The sequence below is a fragment of the Ictalurus punctatus genome, chromosome 19, assembly GCF_001660625.3.
Source record: "Ictalurus punctatus breed USDA103 chromosome 19, Coco_2.0, whole genome shotgun sequence".
NCBI classification, from domain to species: domain Eukaryota; kingdom Metazoa; phylum Chordata; class Actinopteri; order Siluriformes; family Ictaluridae; genus Ictalurus; species Ictalurus punctatus.
Window position 1 is genome coordinate 6,967,080 of NC_030434.2, and position 14,606 is coordinate 6,981,685.

A 14,606-nucleotide genomic window follows, 5' to 3' on the forward strand; every position below is an offset into this window, starting at 1 on the left:
GGCTCGTACACAAAATATACCACAATTTAAAGCTCAACAGCATTTGAAGGGAACGACCTAACTATCTATCTATCTATCTATCTATATATATATATATATATATATATATATATATATATATATATATATATATATATATATATATATATATATATATATGTGTGTGTGTGTGTGTGTGTGCGTGCGTGCGTGCGTGTGTGTGTGTGTGTGTGTGTGTGTGTGTGTGTGTGTGTGTGTGTGTGTGTGTGTGTGACCGTAAGTCATTCCCTTCAAATGCAATTGAGCTTTAAATTATGGTACATTTCGTGTACGGGCCCATTCTGTAGTGAAATTCATATCAAATTTACATTTTATTTTAATAAATATCAGAAATCTAAACGGTGTGCATTACAGCTGATACCTAGATGAACACTTTACAGTTGGTTATATATATATATTTTTTTCATTTATTTGTTTTTAATGTTTTAAAATGATTGAATAACATAGAAACAATGAAACACAGTGATTATAATAGAAGGAAAAATGTCGAGCACCTCAATAAGCACTCTGAGGACGACCACAGTAAACATTTAAAAACCATAATCCATTTGGATATTTGGATCTGCGTGGTAGTGAAGTGGTTCTGACGAATAAACTTTAGCACTTTAGCACCAGCGAAGTTACATTGCCAATATAGTGGTCTAACACAAATGTAAAGTGGCAAAGCATGCAGAAAATACATTAATGTGTGTAATATATATATATATATATATATATATATATATATATATATATATATATATATATATATATATATATATATATATATATATATATATTCATGCAAGTACAATGATGGGAAACCCATGGTCATTACATTTAATTGGTTTGAACAATCTTGCAGTGAAAGATTATCAATTATTATTAAAGAAGTATTGCTGCTGTATTATACTTTTAAAATTCCAACATTTTGTACATGTTCAAGTAATTAAGTGACCAAGTAAGTATTTTAAATGATTAGGCTTTTTGATTGGGAGAAATCTAACACAAATAAATCTAGGACAATAATAACAAAAAAAAATAATGCTGCCTGGAATTTGAGAATAAAAATCTATCACACAGGGCACACACAGTACTTCGGCAGTAGAATCACGGTCTCAAAATGCTACAGCATATTGTCTAAATAATGAACATTATCCACACACAAAAATCACATGTACTCTATAGGAAAGACTGAAACCATAGCACCTTTAAAATGATTGAGGTCTGTATCAGATAAAGCACCTTAGCCACAGATATAGGCCAAAGCCTGAAGACCTTTTTATTGTTATTTTACAGTTGGTTATATGACTGTACATCATTCACTTCAAATGCTATTGAGCTTTAAATAATGGCATATTTTGTGTATAGGCCCATTCTGTAGTGACATTCCTATCTAAATTACATGTGATTTAATAGCTTATTTTAGTAAATATCAAAACATCTAAGAGGTGTGCGTCATACCTGACACCTAGATGAACACTTTACAGTCGGTTGTGTGACTGTACATCATATTCTATTGAGCTTTAAATTGCGGTATATTTTGTGTACGAGTCCATGCAGTAATATAACACATGACAATATTTATATAATGATTTAATAGTTTATTTTGATAAATATCCAAAATCTAAAGGGTGTGCGTTATACCTGACACCTAGTTGAACATTTTACAGTGGGTTACATGACTGTAAGTCATTCCCTTCAAATGCTATTGGTTAGAAACGTGTATAACAAGGTCGGATGTAACTTTAGAGACGGTCCCTTAATTTCCGCACATCCGCGAATATCGAACGTCACACCGACTTCATTCCAGTTGAGTAAATAAATCACCGCTGGTGGCTTTGCTTTTGTCTGCGTGTGCATACTTTCTTTTTGTCCTGACTACCAGGGGTATGTGGATATCTTAATCCTCTGCCTTCTTCGTGTTGTTTTCGCACAGTTTGCGTGTCCGTTACAGTAAGGCTCCTCCTGCAGACGCATTTCGTTTTGCGCAACAGCGCAAAACGACTTTGGCACGGTGTGACTTTGGCACGGCATAAGACGCAGTCCGTCTGTCGAGCTCGGTGCATTCCCACCTCTGCGAAAATGGCGAAAATCAGTCCGTGTTTCAAGAAGATCTTCATCTTCTTCAACTCTCTTTTTGCAGTAAGTTTTACACTTATTATGATTCCACTTGTAGTCGCTTTTATTTATATGTCGGTTGTGAGATCCAGTTTGGAAACGCATGTTACTTAGGCCCTATTAATTAATTTATTTATTTATTTATTTATTTTTTATTCTCTTGTTTTTTGGTGCCTTAATGTGCTTGATAGTTTATTTCTCGCATTCCTGTTTACTTTTAGATCTTTGGGATTGTTGTTTTCGTCTTGGCCTTGTTAGCGCATCAATTCGCCAATGAGGTAAGAAGACCGTCATATTGATATAATACATCCCCTTATTATTACTATATAATAACACACACACACACACACACACACACACACACACACACACTGTACCAAACTAATAATAGGCTATTGAATCAACAAGTTGTAAAAGTTGGTTATGTGCAAGAACATGCCAAGCCTTATGATATTTTTTTTAAATTTTTATTTTAATGCTAGAAGTGTAAAAAAAAAAAAAAAAAAAAAAAAAAAAGTCATGGCAACAATTTGTACTGGTAATAATTCAATTTCAAGATACCTCCTGTCATTTGGGTCCATGTACACTGCGTTCATTCGTTCTCGGTTTCAGAATTGAACAACTGTTTGTTTGTTTGTTTGTTTGTTTTAATATGGATTATTAAATTACTAATTATTAACTATGTTTATACCCAATTTTTGCTCAAAAAATGCAAAAGATTTCAAATATGAAAACATTTATACTTTTTTTCTCGTCTTATTTTTTATTTTATTTTATTTTTTTGAGTTGGAGTTATTTCGTGTTGTGGCCTGCTTGCATTTACTGTAAGTGGAAAAGCGTGCAGAATCCATCAGTGGCTTCTCAAGCATGTTCCTTCACTCCGAGAAGTTCATTACATGCTTTCTGAAGGCAGCAACAGGGACCGCGGTGTAAGAGGGATGAAACATTTACTCACATTACATTTACGGACATAAAACATTTACTCAAATATGCCGGCACGTATTCGAGCTGCATGTTTACACCTGAGAATGTTCTGACCTCTAAAACAGCTCAAGTTGTTTAAGGGCAATTCCACCCACTGAGTTAAAATGTCAGCAGTCTCCGTTCTTGCCAGCTAAAGAAGGTGGGCAGACTGAAGCCACCTCATGAGTGTAGAACGCGGCATTGCTTCCAGCCAATAAAAACATTTTAAAAAAATAAATAAATAAATAAACAAAACTGCAATTTTCTGGCGTTATTTTATGATTGGTTGTGGCAGTCTATAGCACTTCCTCACACTTCTCAGCACACAGCCCACCTCAGATTGCTTTTAAGTAATACGCAAATTGTGTAAAAGTTAGGCTATTATTATTATTTTAAAGATTAATGTTGTCTTTGCCTATACTCCGATTGAGTGGGCAAGACATACGTTTGGGTGGGCTCAGACCACCCCAAGCCTAGATCCAGCCCCAAACGTCGACGTTGTCCACGCAGGAATTAAAAGGACATAACTATTAACATACATAAGTCATTTAAAAGCACACGTTACGTTTTAACTCAGTGGGTGGAATTGCCACACGGTCCCTTAAGCAACTTGCACTGTTATTAACTGCGTCAGAACATTTTGGAAGCATGCCATGATTCAAAATAACTCCAAGTCAATGAATAAGAAGGCAACAAACTATAAATGAGGCATATTTTAAATATTTAGCATTTTTGAGTAAAAATGGGCTTTAAATATAGTTAATTAGTAATATAATTTTCAGTATTTTTTTTAAAAAATAATGAACGTGTCTTTTTTGTATTTTGTTTTTCAATCTTGAAACCAAAAGCGAATGAACACGGAACAAAATTTGTCATAATCAGACTGCTATATTTTTCCCCAGTCAAAATGTAAAAATATAGATATCTGCACGGTGAATTTCTACTAGTAAAAATTAAATTTCAGAGATCTGTAATGACATTTTTTTTTAATTAGTGACAGCTATGGCACTCTGTTTTATCTTTCAGTCATGGCTTTCTGGAGATCATGATTTTCCACATGTAAACATTTTATTTCCACTAGCAAAAATTCAATACTTGATATCAAAATTAACTTTTCACCGGTAAGAAAATTAGTGCTTTTTACGAGTAAAAAAAAAACGACATTTTGATATCAAGAATTTAATATTATTTTTAGTGGAAATAAAATTTTCCGCTTGCCATAAAAAACTGAATTGATGTGTACATGTGAAGAGGGTGTCCCTAGCCATGTCCCGAGTTCCCTGGGATAGTATCCAGGCTCCCTGTGAGCCCGTGTAGGATACAGAAACGGTACAGAAAATGGATGGATGAATGGACTTTTTACACTTCTACCATTTAAAGCTTGCCATAGAAATCCAGTATGCACTTTTTTTTATGAACCTTGATGGGTCCTAAAAAACATACACTGAATTTATAACAGACCAAAGTTCAAAACTTTCCCAGATTATTTAACTCCCCCAACGGTTTGGTTTGTCCATATTTAACAGCACATGCTTTTTTTCTTTTCTTTCTTTTTTTTCGTCAGCCGAATGGCCTGCACGGAGTAATCCTCCTGTATGTGATCGGTTCTGTCATTTTCATCATCGCTGTCTTGGGAGCTTATGGTGCATACAAAGAGAGCAAGTGTGCCCTGATTGTGGTGAGTGCATGGGCAGAACTGAAAGTGAACTTAGTTTTGGGATGTGAGGGGGAAACCACTAAGTGACATGTTGTGACATGTGCACCACTGAGACAATAGACTAGTAAAACTCATTGTAACCAAGGCCAGGATAATGTAGAATGGATCAATCCTTGTTTTGGTGTATAACTTTACTGAACATGAAATGACTTGAGAGCCACAAGAGGCCACTAACAGAGTACAAATAGAGCTTTTCAACTCCATAGGATTTCTCACTTCCAATTTGCCCATTGTTACAACCCTTGTAGTGTTTGGTATCCTAGAGCAGTGGTTCTCAAACTTTTTAGCGTGAAGCAACGCACGTGTAGCCTACATCCCTTTATGGCCACCCAGAGTCGTCAAAATTGAGTTTTTTCAACACTAGGCTCTTCTGTATTAACTTTCTCATCTAAGATACTACGTCCTCTATCAAAACACTTATCCGTTTTAAATAGACTTAAGTTTTATCAGTGTGTGGCTAACCGTAACAGGTAACATACAGGTAAAATCAATTTTTTTTTAAATTATGTTTTAGAATTTCAATGCGGCCCCCTGGTACCATCTGGTGGCCCCCAGCTTGAGAACCACTGTTCTAGAGGGGTCGTTCTCTCAGTGTGGGATCCCGGAAGTAAAAACACAGGCTCTGTGGAAATGAAACCCCACCATTAGAAAAAGTATTATATTTATGATTGACATGTTATTACTCTGTTTGACTGGTTGACCATAACTATGTAGTTTAGAGAACATTTTGATTGGATGCAAATTGTACTATGAATCATCAGATATATATTTCATAGTTTGGCCAGAAATTAAAAAAAAAAAAAAAAAAAAGAATATAAAAAAAAAAACAAAATTCTTATCTTATGGTCTCTACATTGCCACTTGTACAAAAAGCTCTCACACCAACACCACATTTGAGTTCATGATTTGTGGCGTTTTCTTGTAAATTTCTAACCTTATTTTCTCTCTTGCAGTTTTTCACCGTGATGTGTTTGGCGACTATTGGCATGTTGCGTATCGCCGTTCCAATGGCAGCCTACCGGCAGGAGGTATTACACTTGCTAATTTGAATCCAGCTAAATGTGTATGCGAGAAATGTGTCTCTTTACTGTCAGTGTTATGCTATCTACTCAGTTTACTCCTTTCCTGTTTTCCCCCCTCAGCTCATCTCAGCTGTCAGACAACAATTCGGAACTAAAGAAGTTTTCAATAAAGATGTAGAGAATGCACTCGACTCCATGCAAGCACATGTAAATAAAACGTCCATCCATCCATTCATCCTTTCATAGTTTTCACTATAGTTTTAACTATGCACTTTATTTAGTGCTCATTTTGTGAGGATGATGCATCCAGCTGAGTTCTTGCATTATTACGTATTGAAATATGTCCCCATCCTGGTTTAATTAGTTGCAGTGCTGTGGACTCAATGGCTATGAGGACTGGAAAGATCAAGCTCCTGAATCATGTAACTGCGTCAATGAACATGGTCCAAGTGGCAAATGTAAGAAGATAACCTCAAGGAAGTCCTACCAGGTACAATTTATTTTCCTGTTTTTTTTTTTCTATTTCACCACAGTGTGCATATTAATTTTCATTGTTCAATGTTCATATAGAACTTTTGGCAGGACCATGGATCAGAAAGCAGAATGGTCTGGTCACAGGTGCGAGAGTATTTTTGTTTTGTTTTCTCAAATACCTCTCAAATATAGTGTATATGAATAGATTTTTAACTGTTTTTTTTATCTATTTCATCTGAATTTAGCCATGTGGGCCTATTATTATTGAATATTTGGACAAACTAATAACCATCGTAACGGGTGTGCTTTTCGGCCTCGCAACTCTCGCTGTAAGTACATTGTATTTTTGGTTATGATAACGAACCTGTAGGTATTTATCTACAAGCGAACAGGGCTTAGAAAAAAAAAAAAAAAAAAAAACCTTGTTTTTTGCTGGTACAGACAACGCCACAGTGAAGGTCGTGCTTTATCCATTGGTCGTTTGAATGATAGATATGCAAAGCAGCCTGTTCAACACATCAGCCTGTTAAAGCTGACATATGCAGAGTGTACATGTCAGGTTTACTGAATCACGGCAAGAAATGCACTTATCATGTGCAATAAGGGGAAAGCCCAGTTTTCACAAGTGTTTTGTTTTAACATCATTATGGTAACTCACCCACAAATAGGTTGAGAGAAATGAACGTGAATTCCAGGGGCTTTCCAGACTTCAGTCAGTCTTGCACAAGCATGCATGTGCTGTGTACTTATTGTATCTTTGTTCTGCCGTACTGTACACTGTTCTCATAACAACTTGTACAGTTTAATCCCTGCCACAACAACTGTAGCCATGAGAACCTTGTTTAAATGACAAGCAGACACTTTTCAGTGCAGAAGAGTCGGAAACCGTCTGAGGCTTAGGCTAAACTGAATACAGCATATAGTAGGGCATTTATTACAATCATTCCCAGCCTCCCAGGAGTTAATGAAGAGGATGTAGAATTACAGTTTCCTCAGTGTGTTTGTACTGTATATGATATTATCATACATTGCATGTACAGTTATTTTTTTTTTAACAAAACCCAAAATTTTAAGTCAAAATATTAGAGAAAACAACTATTCAAAAAGTTTACAGTTTTACATATATTATCACATTTATTTATTTATTTATTTTCATTTAAATTGATTCATTCTTATTTGATCATGGTTGTCTTAAACAAGTCAGCACTTTTTCACAAAATTTCCTTCGTTATCAAGAAAGTATATCTTTATCTCACTGTATATCAGCATTGTTTTTCACAACCCTTCTTTCTCTCTGTAGATTCTGGGAGGTCTGATGTCTCTTGCGATGATTGTCCGTGTCTCCGCTCCTGAGACAGCAATTCATCTGTCATCTTTTCCTCTTTCATACCAGCCACCAAAATACTCAGAGGTGGTTAATTCTTAACCAAGCAATTTAACAGCTTCATCCGTCCAGCCATTTCCTATATCGCTTATCCTACAGGGTCACGGGGAACCTGGAGCCTATCCCAAGGCAGGGTTACCCCTGGACAGGGTGTTTAACAGCTTCAGTTTGTAATAACTTGGGTTTTAAGGGATTTTGCAAGTCGAGCTTCTTCCAATATAGACATCCACATTCCTGTGCTTCTACATGTCCTTCACTCCACTGAAAGAGTATGTGGAGCAAACTGACAATACTGCTTAGATTTAATATTTCTTTTGTTAGTTTGCTTTTATGTCAGCATTGCATTTCTTACTTTGTAGGGCAGCATGTCTACAGGACTGGAGTGGGGGGGGGGGGGCCTTGCTTTATGATACAGTTCAAACGGCTTTGAAAATGTTTATTAAAACATTTTTTTTTATATTATATATCTAAGTTTTCTAAGGTGTTGGATCTTAAAATGTGTACTAATTTCCTGTCTTTGAGTGACCTTCAGATGTGCTAACAATTCACGATTTGATATATTTTGTATTCTGTTCTATTTCTGAGCTTGTGGTTTAATAAATCCTGGTCACATAATTGAGTGATGATGTGGCAAACTTTTTTATATAACCATAAGAGTAATCTCTCCTCACTGATTGTAGCTGACTGTAAAATTATCAAGAAAATTATGGATTCATTATGTGCACTTTACTAGAACCACAAGTGTAAGAATGCACTATTTTTAAATATACTGGCTTATTGTGAATTTAAAAAAAAAAAAAAAAAAATTAAGACAAATTAAAATGATGTAAATCACCTTTAAATCTCTCTGTGGTGTACTTTTTAATAACATTTAATGTCTCGGGCACCTTACATTTTTATATAAATGTTGTCTTACATGGCTATTTTATGCCAACTATATTAGTGTGTTAGTAGAAATTAATATATATATTTATTTTACATGAAACTTTATTTTACAGAGTTTGCTTTTTGTTATTAAGTAGTGAGCCATATTAAAAAAAAAAAAGTACTATGTTTCTGATAAAAAGTCGTCCAGCCAGTTCTCCAAGATGCCTGAAGCCACATACCATGTTTGTTTGTTTGTTTTTAAAAGAAAACTACACCATAAGTGTCCCAAGAAGAACTGATGCAGTATTAAATATGAAAACAGATGATATACAGAGTATTTTCCAATCAAGTAAATGAAATAAGTATGTACTGAATTAGATAAATGTATTAGTTAACCCATATGTAACCAGTGTATTAGATTATGTCACAGTAATAAACACAAAAGTGAATTAGTCGGAAATGTCTGCTTGTGCTTAAGCCCTAATGCCGACTTGGCTGAAGAATGACCTGAGATGGAAAAAAGCTAATGTTATTTAAAAACAATTAACTGATTGGACTTGTGCCACAATTATTAACAGCATATGACCAGAAGGAATCAAATGTGGCAAAATGAGAGGTTGTTTCCAAAGGTAGAAGGGGTAAACCCCGCCTAGTTGAGCTCACTGTTTCAAGACAGTATAAAAGCCCGTGTCATGATTGTACTGATCTGCAGATGTCTCCGTTTTATTTGACTTAAACAAAGTTTTACCGTGTGGCATCTATAACCCCTTGTCTCTGTAAGTTATTGAATTAGATTGGAGAGTTTTTCTACACCAATGATTTGATTTAATGTTTTATTGGTTGCTTTACTGTTTGATGTTCAATATAGTACTTATTTTCAAGTTTAGACATTTTTAAATTTTTCATTATTTTTGAAAAAAATGCATTACAGGAAATAAAATTTGTGTATAGCCATAATAGGAATAATAATCATCATCATCATCATTAGCATTATTATTATTAATAATAATAATCTATTACAAGAATATTGTAATTTTTTCAAACTTTTTATATACTTTTTAATAATTTTATACAATATTTGGTCTCTCACAAAGCTGCTCTGGTCAGTGACTTTGTTACTGACCATTAACTGGATTTTCTAGGCCTCGTGGAATGCTGGCAGAAAAACGGTTTAACAGGAACCTGTCCTGTTAAACCGCTGTATGGTCTTGGCCACCAAGCTGCAGCTCAGTGTCAGGGTCTTGGCAATCTTCTTATAGCCTAGGCCATCTTTATGTAGAGCAACAATTCTTTTTTTCAGATCCTCAGAGAGTTCTTTGCCATAAGGTGCCATGTTGAACTTCCAGTGACCAGTATGAGGGAGTGTGAGAGCGATGACACCAAATTTAACACACCTGCTCCCCATTCACACCTGAGACCTTGTAACACTGAAAAGTCACATGACACCGGGGAGGGAAAATGGCTAATTGGGCCCAATTTGGACATTTTCACTTAGGGGTGTACTCACTTTTGTTGCCAGCAGTTTAGACAGTAATGGCTGTGTGTTGAGTTATTTTGAGGGGACAGCAAATTTACACTGTTACACAAGCTGTACACTCACTACTTTACATTGTAGCAAAGTGTCATTTCTTCAGTGTTGTCACATGAAAAGATATAATCAAATATTTACAAAAATGTGAGGGGTGTACTCACTTTTGTGAGATACTGTACTTCCGTTCAAAAATGCCCTTTCTGTTGCAAAAATATCATATTATGCAAATATCATCAGTACAGGAAAAGGAAACACCAGAGCTCTTTTTTCCACTGTGAATGGACTACTTAAACCAGTTGATAACTCCATTCATCTGAATCTCTCTGATGAACGCTGTTGTGCCTTCCTGAAATTTTTCCCCTCTAAAATTGTGACTATTCATCAACAATTCACTTGTTCCATTAATGAGCAAAAGGAATCATGCTCCCTGAACACTACGGCCCCTCCACATAACAGTGCATTTAGTCATTTCTGTATCCCGGTGGAAAGTCACGTCTTGAATCTCATCATGACGTGCAATTCCTCCACCTGTAAACTGAATCCTGCACCAAAAAAACTTACTTAAAGTGTGCCTGCTATCTCCCCTCTGATAAACTCAATAATTAACACTTCTCTCACCACTGGTGTGGTCTCCCCTTCATTAAAAACTACCATTGTCAGGCCAACACTTCAATAATTAACCTAACATTTATATCAAAAGTCCTTGCGACGATAGTGGCATCTCAGCTCCATTTAGGTCATTAGTACACCAGTGATTTTCTTTCTTTTTCAGGACATTCCAAATTTCCTCCCTCGAGATGTTTTATCAGGCCTTTACTGCAAATGCCTGTTTGTGGGTCTTTCTGCCTTTAGTTTTGTCTTCAGTAAGTAAGCAACTGCTACTTTTATTAGCAATCACATCGTCAATAAACACCGGTGACCCAGTTGCATTGTCAGCCTTTTTTCAAACCTTATCAAACAGAAGACACCACGCATAAAAAAATATACATAAATGGTCTGCACTTTTTTTTTTTGCAGTACAATGAAGATGTTTGGGTTGAGAACTGAAGATGAATATGAGACAATAGGTCAGAATTTCAGCTTTCATTTGCTGATATTTACATCTGGATGTGTTAAACTTTGGACCCTTGCATTTTTCAAGTGATCAAAAAATTGGAACATGTAACAGATAGGTTTATTGCTGCCCAGGTGTGCCCTGTGAGATTGCTTGTTTATAGAATTAATAGCTCTGAATGTCTACTCTTGGTTTAAACCCTGGGTTTCACCTGTGAAGACTGCATGTGTTGTTAAAAATGCTAAACCAACACGAAGACCAGAGAGCTGTCTATGGGAGAAAAGCGAGTCCTTTTCAAGCTGAGAAAAGAGGGAAAATCTATCAGAGCCATTGCACAAGCATTGGGCATAATCAGTACAACAATTTGGAATGTCCTGAAAAAGAAAGAAAATCACTGGTGTACTAACAACCAGACATCAATTCGGTCAGCCAAGGAAAAAACAGCAGCTGATGACAGAAACTTTGTAAAAGCTGTGAAGAAAGAAAAACCGCAAAACAACAGTCAGTGACATCACAAACAACCTCCACAGAGCAGGGCTGAAGGTCTCACAATCCACCATTTGAAAAAACGTCAAGAGCAGAAATATAGAGGCCATACTACAAGATGCAAATTTCTCATCAGCAGTAAGAATCAGAAAGCAGATTAGAAGTAAATACAGAGATGAGCCCCAAAAGTTCTGGAACCAAGATTAAGCTCTACCAAAGTGATAGAAAGTCCAAAGTGTGGAGAAAGAAAGAATCTTCTCATGATCCAAAACATAGAATCTCATCTGTGAAACATGGTGGAGGTAGCATCATGGCTTGGGCTTGCATGGCTGCTTCTGGAACAGGCTCGCTAATCTTTATTGATGATATAACTCATGGTGGTAGTAGCAGAATGAATTCAGTAGTTTACAGGAACATTTTGTCTTCCAATTTGCAGAGAAATGCATCCAATTTATTTGGGAGGAACTTCATCATGCAGCAAGACAATGATCCAAAACACACTGCCAACTCAACAAAGGACTTCATCGGGTGGGGAAAAGTGAAAGGAGAAACCCCCTGAAACATACAACAACAAATAGAAGCTGCAGTACAAGCCTGGAAAAGCATCACAAAAGAAAAAATGCAACAGTTTTGTGATATCAGTGGGTTACTGATTTGAGGTAGTTATTGCAGGCAAGGGATATGCCACCAAATATGACCTTTTTTTAAAGACTATCTGTTCCTATACTTTTGTTCACCTAAAAATTGAGTGGTCTGCCACCAAAGGTGCCGTGTTCTAAGTTGTTTAACACATCTAGATGTAAATATCAGGAAATGAAAGCAGTAATTCTGATCTATCGTCTCATTCATCCTTTGAACTCAAACCGAAATATCTTCAGTATATAGCAAAAACAAAAGAATGGGCCTTGCTATTCCAATACTTTTGAAGGAGACTGTACTGTGTAATGTAAGTCTATAATAGGGACAATTTTGACTTTTTAATCATGCAGATCTAACTGAAGCTGCATGATTACTTGGGTTTTACTGTAAAATGCCTGAAAAAATCTTGTGACCTAAAGGTTGCGAGTTTGCCAGAGTGGACTTAAATGGGCAATTAAGTGAAGATCTTAAACCTCAAAGGGATCTGCTATGCATACTTGGATTATATTTTGCTCCCTTTGTAAGTCACGTCTGCCTAGTGCCTGAATAAATGTTTAAAAGAAACCCATATTCCTCAAAATGCTACCAACGGTGGAGGATGAAAAGGCAGACAGAAAGGACTGGTCCAAAAATGAACAAAAATGTAAGTGGTCAGATTTATTCAGTCATTCATCTTCAGAAAGTGCTTTATCCTGGTCAGGGTTGCGGTGGACTCAGGGCCTGTCCTGATAACACTAGGCAGCACGCAGGAGAATTTACCCTGGATGGGAGGCCAGTCCATCACAAGACAACACACACACACACACACACACACACACAAACACACACCCCTATAGGCAATTTAGCATAGACATGGCATGTTTTTAGACAGTGGAAGGAAACTGGAAAACCCAGAGGATACCAAGGCAAACACTGAGAAAACAGAATGAACACAGGATCAAACCAGGGAGCTGTGAGGCAGTAATGCTATATACCGCACCATCGTACTGCCCAGTAGTCATGCCCAGTCCTTGAAATGTACATTTGAAGTCTGTGTGAGTGTGTGGAAAATAAAAACTTGTGCACACTGTTCCTTTTAAAAGCAATAAAGCAAAAAGCCTCCCAGGCGCACACACACACACACACACACACACACACACAAATTTGAGATTTAAAGTGATTTTTTTTTTTTTTTTGTGGTAAAAGTCTGAAGATAAGTGGAGCCTCGAGAATTTGGATGATGTTGATGATCTGCACTTTTTGACCTCATGATAAAAAGTAGCTGTTTATGTTGTAAAGCCGTAGGAATGATTCCAAATAATGTGGTGCCATCTTCCCCAGAAGCTTTGTGCAACTGATGAGCTAGATATAGTTATATAATGTTTCTCTGAATACTGGACCTTCATACCTTTGATTGTTGTGTGAAGCTGCTCTCCAAGATCCTGAATTTAAAAAAAGGTGATTTTCTCTTTCTCAAAGATTAACAGTTTGAGAAAGAGAGAAATGGTCACACATACTTTTAAAAAAATTAATTACATTTAACGTTAAATTAGTTCTTGTTTTATCGCGTATATTATTAACAGCTGTGATCGAGAAACCACAAAATGTAAAACCCTCTGTCCTGAAGACATTCCTGTGATGGAAAAGTTACAGTGTTAGCTCTGATGGTTACAAAGCTCGGAAACTGGAGACACCTTACAAAAATGCTAAGTAAACATTTCCTCACAGAAAATGTCACCATGTGAACAATTACACACATAAACATTACTTTTACATCTGGGCTCTGAAATAATGCATTAGAAAGAGCACATTGATATATTCACCATACTGCCAAAAGTATGTGGTTCTTCCCCAAACTGTTGCCACAACGATTGAAGCACACAATGATGTATTTGTATGCTGTAGCATTATGATTTCCTTTCACTGGAACTAATAGACTCAAACCTGTTTGAGCATCACAATGTCCTTGTACACAAAGTGAGCTCCATGAAGACATGGGTTGCCAAAGCTGGAGTAGAAGAACTCGAGTGTCCTGCACTGAACATCTTTGGGATGAACTGGAACACCGACTGCACCCCAGACCTCCTCAGTACCTGATCTCACTAATACTCTTGTAGCTGAATGATCACAAATCCCCACAGTCACGCTCCAAAATCTAGTGGAAAGCCTTGGCAGAAGAGTGGAGCTTATTATAACAATAAATACAAGGGGACTAAATCTTAAATATGTGCTTTAACAAGCACATATGTGTGTGATGGTCAGGTCTACACATAGACCTGATATATTCTATCATATATATACACCTCATATATTGTATAACTGTGACTTGCCTTACAGCTGGGATTACTCTT

The 14,606-nt window shown here is 36.4% G+C and overlaps 1 protein-coding gene across 1 annotated transcript; it reads left to right on the forward strand.

Moving 5' to 3' along the window:
• Positions 1-1,810: 1,810 nt before the first annotated feature.
• LOC108280087 (tetraspanin-8) lies at positions 1,811-8,314 on the forward strand. The gene is made up of 9 exons (XM_017494858.3): positions 1,811-2,163; positions 2,361-2,417; positions 4,667-4,780; positions 5,773-5,847; positions 5,962-6,048; positions 6,206-6,331; positions 6,412-6,459; positions 6,561-6,644; positions 7,616-8,314. Exons 1-9 carry the CDS (start codon positions 2,104-2,106, stop codon positions 7,739-7,741), a joined length of 777 nt encoding a protein of 258 aa, XP_017350347.1. The 5' UTR covers positions 1,811-2,103; the 3' UTR covers positions 7,742-8,314.
• Positions 8,315-14,606: the final 6,292 nt, after the last annotated feature.